The sequence below is a fragment of the Elephantulus edwardii genome, unplaced genomic scaffold, assembly GCF_000299155.1.
Source record: "Elephantulus edwardii isolate Elephantulus edwardi_28Jun2011 unplaced genomic scaffold, EleEdw1.0 scaffold00086, whole genome shotgun sequence".
Lineage (NCBI taxonomy): Eukaryota > Metazoa > Chordata > Mammalia > Macroscelidea > Macroscelididae > Elephantulus > Elephantulus edwardii.
The window spans coordinates 7,330,767-7,341,462 of NW_006399836.1; the positions used below are offsets into that span (position 1 = coordinate 7,330,767).

At 53.9% G+C, this 10,696-nt stretch overlaps 1 protein-coding gene across 1 annotated transcript in view; it reads left to right on the forward strand.

Annotated features, from left to right (window-relative positions):
- Nucleotides 1-1,085, forward strand: part of CBX6 (chromobox homolog 6) — a 17,744-nt gene extending 16,659 nt beyond the window's left edge. The window contains exon 6 of the mRNA XM_006890203.1: nucleotides 84-1,085. Within this exon, the coding sequence (XP_006890265.1) occupies nucleotides 84-1,085 (1,002 nt within the window). The remainder of the gene's footprint in view (nucleotides 1-83) is intronic.
- The last annotated feature ends 9,611 nt before the right edge of the window (nucleotides 1,086-10,696 follow it).

Sequence of the window (10,696 nt, forward strand, 5' to 3'; positions counted from 1 at the left end):
CCCCGTTACTCCTCCCTAGCCGGCCCGCCCAGCCCTCTCTGTCCTCCCCGCAGACTCCGCCCAGCCCCTCGCTCTCCCTGCAGGCGCGGGCCCAGGCCGAGGCCCTCCGCATCAGCGATGTGCACTTCTCCGTCAAGCCGAGCGCCAGCGCCACTTCCCCCAAGCTGCACTCCAGCGCCGCCGTGCACCGGCTCAAGAAGGACATCCGCCGCTGCCACCGCATGTCCCGCCGCCCCCTCCCCCGCCCAGACCCCCAGGGGGGCAGCCCCGGCCTGCGCCCCCCCATCTCGCCCTTCTCCGAGACGGTGCGCATCATCAATCGTAAGGTGAAGCCCCGGGAGCCCAAGCGGAACCGCATCATCCTGAACCTGAAGGTGATCGACAAGGCTCCCAGTGGAGGAGCTGCGGGCCAGGGGACCGGGACCCTCGCCCGCCCCAAAGTCCCCTCGAGAAACCGCGTCATCGGCAAGAGCAAGAAGTTCAGCGACAGCATCCTGCGCACCCAGATCCGCCACATGAAGTTCGGGGCCTTCGCGTTGTACAACAAGCCCCCACCAACCCCCTTGTCCACCCCACCCGCCGGCAAAGCCGACACTGCCACCCCGCAGGCGCCTGGGCTGCACCTGGCCGCCCCTGCAGCACCGTACGATGCCCGCAGCTCCAGCTCCTCCGGCTGCCCCTCACCAGCACCGCAGTCCTCCTCTGACCCTGATGACGTGCCCCCCAAGCTGCTCCCTGAGACCCTAAGCCCATCGGCCCCCGACTGGCATGAGCCTGAGGTGCTTGACCTGTCCCTTGCAGCCGAGCAGGCAGTCACCAGCAAGCGGGCGCCCCCTGACATCACTCCTGCCCCCAGCCAGGCACTCCCGGCAGCCACCGAGCCCACGGGTGGCCCCTCTGAGCCTGAGGCCGGGGACTGGCGTCCCGAGATGTCCCCCTGTTCCAACGTGGTCGTCACTGATGTCACCAGCAACCTCCTGACGGTCACCATCAAGGAATTCTGCAACCCTGAGGATTTTGAGAAGGTGGCCGCTGGGGTGGTGGGCGCCACCGGGGGAGGTGGTGGTAGTGTAGCCAGCAAGTGAGGGGCCCCATCAAGGAGCAGGCTTTGGGGACCTCCTGCCCAAAGCAGCCCTCTGTTGTACCCTGCCCTCACCCTCGCCTGCCTTTGCTTTGCTTGTTCAGAAGGCTCAGTGTTGACCCTGGGATGGGACTGGGCAGTGCCAGCCTGCAAGCCCAGTGGGTGGGGCGGTCTTGGGAGAGCTTAGGGCCAGGTAGGGCTGAGACACTGGAAAGTGCCCCCTCCTGGCACCCTCCCTGCCTTGCACACAGTGCATCCCACTGAGTGGTTTCGGGGTTCATCTGCCCCCTCCCATCCCCTCCCCCAGCTTGCTTCCTGCTCTTGTGTACAGCGTCCGCGTCCTTGGTGCTGCCTGGCAGCTGTGGGTGTCTTTGGAGACCCCCACCAGGGTGGGTATGCCGCTTTCCTTGCTCCGTATAGATACCTGGGCAGAGGGGCACGGATGGGTTCCTGCTTGTGCCTGTGTTCAGGGCTGTACCCAGACTGCCTTCCCGACAAAAGCTGGTTTAGGGGCACCTGTCTTCCTGCCCACTGCAGTCCCAAGCTGGGCCCTGCTCCCCACCCTTACCATGTCTTGATGGAGGGTGCATCTGGTGGGAGCCCACCTGCCACAGGTCCCTGCGGCTGAAGCCCCCCTCAGTTCTTGACCAAAGGTGCTACAGGAGCCTGCTGTGGAGGCTGTGGTTGTGCGTGTGCGTCTGCCACCCCTTGGCATGTCTGTGCGTGTGTCCGTGTGTGCACTGGGTACCAGGCGGCACCCTTAACGGTTCCTCACAATGAACAGGGTCACTGAAGGCCTGGACCTTTCCTCACCGTGGGCTCCACAGGCGTCCCAGGCCAGCCCTCCCGGCACAGCCTGCAAACGGTCCAGACCTCTGCCTTCGTGGGGTGGTCAGCGTGAGTGCTCAGGCCTTCACTGCAGACATGGCATGGTGGGGACTGAGGTGGACAGGGAGACCTCCTTTCCAGGCTCTGTCTTCCTCTTGGGGCTTTAAGAAGGAAGGCGAGACTTGGCAACCTTCCCTGGGGGTCTCCTCGCCTCCTCTCACCCTCTCTGTTCTACTTCTGATGCTGTGTCTTTATTATAACCCACCTGCTCAAAGCAACCAGAGGCTTCTGTGACCCTGGGCAGCTTGTGTTCCCCATGTGCTGCCAGTGCATAGAGGTATCCATGCCAGCGGCAGAGACCACAGCCCCAGCGGGAGACCAGGAGGGCAAGGGCCCAGCAAGGGTGTCTGGTCTCAGGACGAGGCCAGGGCCTGGCGGTCACACCTCCCCACTATCAGGGTGTCCACAGACCCAGGTGGTGTGGCTTACCTAGTCTGGTGGCTATAAAATTGGTCCTGAAGACAGGGAAGGGGTGGGAAGGGGATCCAGCTGACTGAGGAGTACCCTTTGACCCTGAGTCCACTCCTGAATGTCCCTGCTGGGGACTGCGTGTGGCACAGCTTGCCCTACCCGGCCCCTACATCTTGAGCAGGGCCCTCCCAAGAGGGCAGCCTGTACCCCCATCCCTTGTGTTGGTTCTGTGCCCCCCCCAAGTGCCAATTGGCTTTTCCCCCAAATAAGGGCTGGTATTTCTCCTCTGTCCTTGGAGGTGATGTCCCCTTGGCAGCCCCCCAGGTGATCAGCCACCTGGGTCCCAGTTACAGGTGTTCCCAGAGACCATAGAAATGTGTTTTCTTGAGGGTCCGTGTCATTCGTGACTTTTTTTGTAAAGAAGTTGTGTTTTCAGAGGTGATTTTATGACAGGAAAGTGAGAGAATTAGTTTTGCAAAAAAAAAAAGAAAAAAGTTAGAAAAAATACTGTGGGATTCCTGTGGGGAGGGGGGAGAAAGATATTTAAAGAAAAAAATAGTAACGCAGTGATTGCACAGGTGAGGTGGCAATGGGAGAGGCGTGGGGAGGTGGGCGCTGAGACCTCGTGGGCAGGCGCCCCTCCAGAGGGCAGGGGGACAGCTGTGGCCGCCCCCACCTCTTTGTAGGCCCTGACTTCCTCCCCCACAGTCCTTCTACTCAAAGGGAACCAGCCAGTGGCTGCAAGACAGCTGGAGGCTCTGGGCCAGGGTCAGGTAGGGGTCCAGCGGGCCACCCCTCTGGCCAGGAAGGCTGGGGAGTAGGTTCACCCTGTTTGCAGGTGGTCTGGTCCCGCAACCCCCACCCGTGTGAGGCATCGCCCTGAGTTTCCTTGGCCTGGAAGAGGTTGCTGGCTTTGAGGGGGAAAGCCGGGAGATTGAGGTGTGGCTCTAAGTCTTACAGGTCACGATGGGGAGAAGGGTGTGCTGCTGCCCAGACCCCCAGTTCTGGCCACCCCACCTCAGTGTGCAGAGGCACACATGCACACTGTCAGAGGTGGGAGGCCAAGAGCAAGCAGAGGCCCCCTTACCTCTCTCCTGGAGTAACTCAGAGCAGGTTCCCCCAAGTTCCTGCCTCCCCCTCCTTGCACGGACCAGCCTCCTTGGCCCCTTCTCCAGCCCCATGCTGCTTTTCCGTTTGTCTGGTTACCAAGTCCGAGTTGCAGACCGGTTTGCTTTATTTTTGTATCTAAACGCCTGCCCCCAGAACCCAAGCACCCCTGTGGGTTGGGGCTTCCTCCTGGCATCTGCCCTTTGATACCATCCCCTCCCTATGTGTCATAGGAAGCAGATGAAGTGGCTGGCCCAGCTTGAGACTGGAAGGTGACTCGCACCAGTTCTGTTTGTCTTATCCTCCGTTTGCCTTTCTGTGAAATGGATGTATTGAGCAGCAACAACTTGTCATAAGGAGTTGCTGGTGCTGAGGCCCCCGGCCTCCCATAGTCCCCCGCTGCTCCCCTCTGCAAAGGGTTCCATCTCAGAGTTGGCCTCCTCTCTGCTATGGGAAGAGGCTGCTATTGTGTCCAGCCTCAGATCAGAGATGAAGCGGGTGAGAGGTAGGCCATTTAGGAAAAGGCCCTGGAGAAGGTGCGGCTGCCTCCACTTGTCTGACCGCCAGTGTCCTATTTGGACAGATTCAGTTCGTTGTTTTTTGTTTGTTTCTTTTTTTTTTTTTTTTTTTTTTTTGCACTTCTCCTGCCTCGGCAGGTTCCCCCTCTGGCCCCCTGCCCTAACCCGGGATTCAATTTGAGGAATCACTTTTGTAGAAGAAAGGAAGGTTTTTAGATTTGGGTTGAGGTTTTTTGGATTGGGTTGTTTGGTTTTTTCCTACTCGCATCTCAAATTCAGAAAGCCCGGTAGATGGCCTAAGATCTCAGCACAAGGCTCCCCAGCAACCACCAAGATGTGGAAGCGGGAACAAGTGGAGACAAGGCCCCACCTTGAAAGAGTCAGGCAGGCAGCAAGGGGGTGGCCTAACAGGGAAGCTGCTGGCAAGAGGCCAGGCCGAAGGTGCCGTGCTCCCGGCTACCCTGTGCTGTTAGAACAGAGATGGGTCTGCTTCCTGACAGTTTTAATTTAAAAAACACAAAGGCCTAAAGAAATATGTATCTTATAATTTTTTTTTTTAATTTTTGAAAAGCTCATTTAATGACTCGTGCACGGATGAACTCTATATAATAGACATATATAGCTCTATATTTGGGGAGGGGTGCTGTCTCTTTTCTCGCTCTCATTTTTAAAATGAAGTGTTGTTGCCTTTGTCTGGTTCAACCATCCAGCTCCCAGCTGGCTAAACTTTGCCTCCAGCGATTCAAGATAGGAAAGTGGCTGGGGGGGTGGGTCGGGGACTGTGGTCTGGGTCCCCCTCCCGGCGGAGATTTGAGGTACAGAATCCCGGATGGCTTGGTGGTTCTGCTACGGGCCAGGGGAGGGCAGGTTGGTGCCCATGACTCGTCTCGTACGTTTTCTTCTGCTGCTCTTCAATATTGTATCAATGCCAGGAAGTGGGGACCAAAGAGCCTCTTTGTCTCCCCAAATAAATTGTCACATTCCGAAGCGAAGGCCCAGCCCCTGGGATAGGGGCTTGTGTGTGTCTCGTTTCTTCCAGTCATGACAGTGTAATCTCTGCACAGCATCAAGCCTTACCTGGCCCAGGTGAGAAGGTGGCCTTGGCGGGGTTTGGAGCTTAGAGCCCCCAGGAGCAGGCCAGGGGCCTGGGCAAGCCTTCCTTCTCAGTCTGACACAGGCTTCACTGAGAAACTGCCCTGTGGTTCAGAGAATGGTGGCACCTCAGCCCCAGGTAAACACACTACCTGTGAGCTCTGTCCTTGGACAAGCTGCCACCTTTAGCCACTTGTTTGCCAAAGTTTATTTTTCCTTAGCTGGTGCCTGGCCACCAAGCCCACTGCTGTCCAGTCTCGGTTCACAGCAGTCTTGTGGGGCCTCCAACACCAGTCTTTTTAGGGAAGTCAGCTGGCACACCTGAGCTCAGCTGGTTGGTTCTAATTGATGGGCTTTGACCAATAAGCTGCCAGGACTCCTTCCACGCGTGGTGATGAGGCTTCCCCAGCAGTGACCCCACCCAAGCCTTAATGGGTTTTGCTTTTGACAAAAGCCACCCCTCTCCTCCATTCTTAACTGTACCCACCCTCATACATCTTCCCCAGCAGAACCACCTCCCAATTCCTCATCCTCAAGCAAGAGACACCCCAAGTCCCAGACTCCCTCTGCCTGCCCTCCCTGCTGCCCCCCACTTCCCAGCTCCTAAGGGAAGAGCTGTGTCTTCCAGTTTGTGACTGACCTCTGCTCCCTGATTGATCTGCCTTCTTCATTGTCCATGGGGTCAGCCCTCCTTGTATTAATGGGAACAGGGAGGCTGGGAAGAGGCTAACTCAGGCTTGGAACTTCACCCCTGGTCCCCCGTGTGATTCGTCAGATGACCCCCAGCCTCTGGGCCATCAAGGTAAGTGAGAGCCTGATCCTGCCTATGGCCATTCACATCAACAGCTGGAGTAGGGAGAAGGCAGGGCCCACAAGTCGGGTGAGGACAGGTTGGGGAAGGAGGTGTGATGCCTTCAGGGCCCACTCAGAACCCCCACCTCATCTCCAGCACCTGGCTTTGTGCTCAGTTTCTGAGTAATCCCCTTCAGACATCAGGGTCAGCTGACAGCCTGCAAAGCGTTCTACATTCTGCTTTGGGGTGTAGCAACTGGGCTCTTAAAAGCTTTCCAGTAACCATCCAAGGCACAAATACTGGTCTCTCTCTGACCAGTACAAAGAATGAGGAGGGAAAGTGAAGATACATGAATTAGCCCGGACCTCTTTACTGTGTGCCATGGAGTCAGAACTGACCAATAGCTGACCCGCCAGCACCTTTTCCAAGGCAGTAATTGCACAGGAGGGGATTGCCCATCTTTGTCCCACAGAGCAGGATTGTGAATTTATACCACCTACCATGGTATTTGCAGTCACTTGCTATGCTTCAAAGAGCTGGACAATGCACTAGGGAGGATAGAAGGAGAGTTGATGCCTTTGAGCTGTGGTGCTGGAGAAGAGCATTGAATATACCACAGACTGCTAAGAAAACTAACAGGTTCATCCTAGAAAGGGTTAAACCAGGCTGCTCCTTGGAGTCAAGGATTCTGAAGCTTCATCTGACATACTTTAGATGTGTTGCAAGGAGGGACCAGTCCTTGGAGAGGGCCATCATACCTGGGAGGGCGGAGGGATGGCACAGGAGAGGAAGACACTAGATGAGATGAATTGATTCTGTCACTGGGGTAATGAGGACAAGTGTGTCAGAGACAGATTGACAAGGAATAGAGCAGGGTTTAGGGCTGTTGTACATAGGGTCGCTATGAGTTGCAAGCAACTCGACAGCACATAACAAATTCTGGATTGCCAAAGCAAGTCCTTACCACTAGGCCTCCAGAGTTCCCTAAAAGACCCAACAGGGGGAGCTCTGGTGGCAAGAAGCTGCATTGCAATCACAGAGGCGCACGGTTCGAATCCACCAGATGCTCTGTAGGGGAAGGAGGAACAATCTCCTGTACCTGTCAGATTTGATTTGACGGTACATACACACACAAATAATAAAAATTTATAAAAAGACCCAACAGGCCACGAAAATCTCAGTCTAAATGCCCTGAGATCCTAGAAGCACCATTTAATGACCAGCTACCATTTCTTGGATCCATAATCAACACCATTGATACTAGCAGTCAGGAGACCTGGAGACATAACACACTGGGAAAGTCTGTCAAGGACCTCACCAAAGTCCTTACGAGCAATGATGTCAGTTTAAAGACTAAAGTGTGCCTGATTCAAGCTAATGGTCTTTTCAATCATATGTGTCCGAAAGCTGGACAGTGAATAAGCATGACTGAAGAATCAATGCCTGCGTTGTGGTGTTGGAGAAGAGTGCTGATTGTTCCATGGACTGTCAAAAGAAGAAATAGGTCTTGGAGAAAGTGCAACCAGAGTGCTTTTTGGAGGTAAGGATGGAAAAGCTTTGTCTCACATACTTTAAGAATGTTGGAGTTTTTGTTTGTTTTATTATTTTTGTATGTGTATCGTCAAATCAGATCTGACTGATACCGGAGGAGATTGCCCCTCCTCCAGCAGAGCATCTGGTGGATTCGAACCGCATACCGCTAGGATTGCAGTGCAGCTTCTTGCCACGAGGCCACCAGAGCTCCCTGAGGATGTTGTTTTAAGAGGCTATTTCTTGGAGAGAGACATGATGCTTGGAAAGTTGGAGGGTCAATGAAAGGAAGCCCCTCAATGACACAGGTTGATAGTGTCTGTGGCAATAAGGTCAGGTGTGTCAGGGATGATGAGGATGGCGCAGGATAAGACCGGGTCCAGACCTTCTCATCAGGTTAATGATAGAGTCATAGTCGATGCCACAGAACAACCACCAGCCATGCTGACCACAGCAGATAAGTCCTGAATAGAACGGGTGAAAAATACAGAACAGAACCCAAACCACAAAAATGACAAGACTTACTGGAGACGTGGAGCCCTCAAGACTAGGGCCCTTCATCTCCTTCAATCTGGAGTGAATTCGCCCTGTGGCTTAGTTTACAGGCAATTCTAAGGTGCCTGGAGACAGCGAGGCGCTCACCCTTAGAATTACCAACTTGTGTACAAGATCAAAAGTGGGAGGATTTCATAGACATGAAAGTCACAGCGTGGCAGCAAAGCAGGAAGAATGCCGCTAACGTGAGCACTGGGGTCAAAGTCAGAACCAAATGTGGGTGAGTGGTTGAGAGGAAAGCCAGTTGTAAATTTCCACACCAATCACAGTTTAAATTTTTTTTACATAAAAACCCAGAACTCTCCAATAAACACTTAATTCTTGGGAAAATAAACATGAGTGATGAGCACACTTACCATGTGCAGGCTCTGGGGAGCACCTCGCAGATAGCACGGCAGTACCGAGCAGCAAAGGAGGGGGCAGACGACTGGAGCGACCCCCTCACTCTCCGGGCTCACATGCCTCTACGCATCCCCTCCCCTCCTGAACCCATGCTCCCCCACATCCAGGGACTGTGGACTCTGGGGTGGCCCCTCAACTGTGGGAAGTCCTGACCTCATGCTGATTACTCGAAGATTATTTATCAAGTGGAGGATTTGAAGATGTGTGAAGAGGGTCTAGGAGCTGCTGAGCAGACCCTGGGAGGGCTGTTCCCTTGTCTGTGGGGAGTCAGGTGGGAGCACACGGCCACCGCTGCCTTCAAAAGGTCCATATTCCAGGCCGTGCCTGACCTCACCCACAACCCTCACCTCACCCCGTTGATGGATTGGTGGTCAGGATTGGGTCCAAGTAATGGGTGACTTTACAGAATAACTTGGTCGTGTTTTAAAATTGTGATTAAAATCTAGATAACAAAACATTATTTGCCACCTGGGTTTTTTGGTTTTGTTTTTTTTTTAAATATGTGCCATTAATTCAGTGGCATTTATTACACTCACTGTGTAACCATCACCACTGTCCGCTTCTAGAAGTTTCCATGGCTGGCCCCGGCATGAATCATCTTTTAAAGCTAAACTTTGGTTCTTGCTGGGCTGTGCCCCAGAGGCAGGAGGGCCACAGTGGCTGCATCAGAAACCCAAGGCCCCTCCGACACCAGCTAACAAGCCGGCTAATGCCCTCTGTGCTTCAGACTTCTGGCTTCAGAAGAGGGTAAGCTTCAAACAGAGGCCTGAAACACAGAGACACCTGATCACAGCCCAGGGGTGACAGAGGGAACGGCAGGTGAGAGGCCTCAGCATCCTTTGAAGCCCACACTTCTAAGTGCCTCTAAGGGGAGCTGTGAGCCCAGGAAGTCATCAGAGGCGGAAGGCCACCAGAAGCAGAGATTGGCAGACCAGTTTTATTAAGAGTTAATGAGGCCTGAGGCAGCGGGGACCACAGGAAGTGGCCATATAGGGGCCGCTGAGAAGATCGGGCCTGGTAGTTGATTTGCTTTCAGAGAAGGAGCATCTAAAGAACTCCTGGGTACCTGGTGAAGGCAAAGGAGTGGGTATCAGCACCACACACAGCCAGGCAAAGCTGGTACCACGGGCAGCCTGGGAGAGAAGGTGAGTAGTTTTAGCCACCTTGGGTTTGAACCAGACACAAGGTCCAGGAGGCCTTTTCACTGTGGACTTGAGTCCTGCCCAGCCAGCACTTCCACTTCTGGAAGACTCTTTGTTCTGGACCCACTTCATCTCTGAGATACCAGGGCACACACAGCCTTTCTGGAAGGACAGCCAGGACTCAGGTGCTAAGACCTAGCGGTCGTCAGGAAACCCCAGGAGCCAATACCCCTCCTGCTGCCCGTCTGCCATTGCCTGAGTTTCACACTGCTGAACACCTGGGTGAGGTGGTGAGGGAGACAGCTGGAGACCACCCCACCTGACAGGTGAGGAGACAGGACTCAGAGCAGGGCTTCCTGGGTCACGTGGAAGGAGAGAGGCGGAACCTTCTGAAGAAGTTCCAGCTAAGACACTGGGTAAAATATGACAAATATCCTTTTAAATATTGAGCTTCCAAAACAATAGAGAAATCCTCAGGAGCCCCCCAAAAAGGGATAGGAGCAAAAAAGCCAAAGAGATGAGCAAAGATGCTAGTTCTTCACCTCCTTAGAGGATGAGTCTACTACTGTTATTATAGTTGTGGTGCCATGGAGTCGAGTATGACCCATAACGACCCTTTGAACAACAAATCTGAATCCTATTCCATCCTCACAATTTCTGACACATTCAAGCTCATTGCTGCAGTCACTGTGTCAGTCTATCTGGCTGAGGGCCTTCCTCTTTTCTACCGACCCTCACCTTCCCAAACATGATGACCTTCTCCAAGGAATAGCCTCTCCTAGCAACAAGTTCATAAGACAAAGCTTTATCATCTTTGTCTCCAAGGAGCACTCTGGCTGCACTTTCTCCAAGATATATTTGTTTGTTCTTTTCACAGCCCATGGGCTATTTAACACTCTTCTCCAACACCACAGTTCAAAGGTATCAATTCTCCTGTCATCCTTATTCACTGGCCAGCTCTCAGATGCATAGCAAGTGATTGAAAAGACCATGGCCTCAATCAGATGCACCTTAGTCCTTATGCTGACATCATTGCTCCTCAATAGTTTGGAGAGGTCCCTGACTGCAGATGTTCCCAGGCAATATGTCTCCCGATCTCCTGTCTGCAGGTGCCACGGGTGTTGCGTATGGACTCAAGTAATATTGTTATTGTTGTTGTTATGTGCCGTCGAGTCGT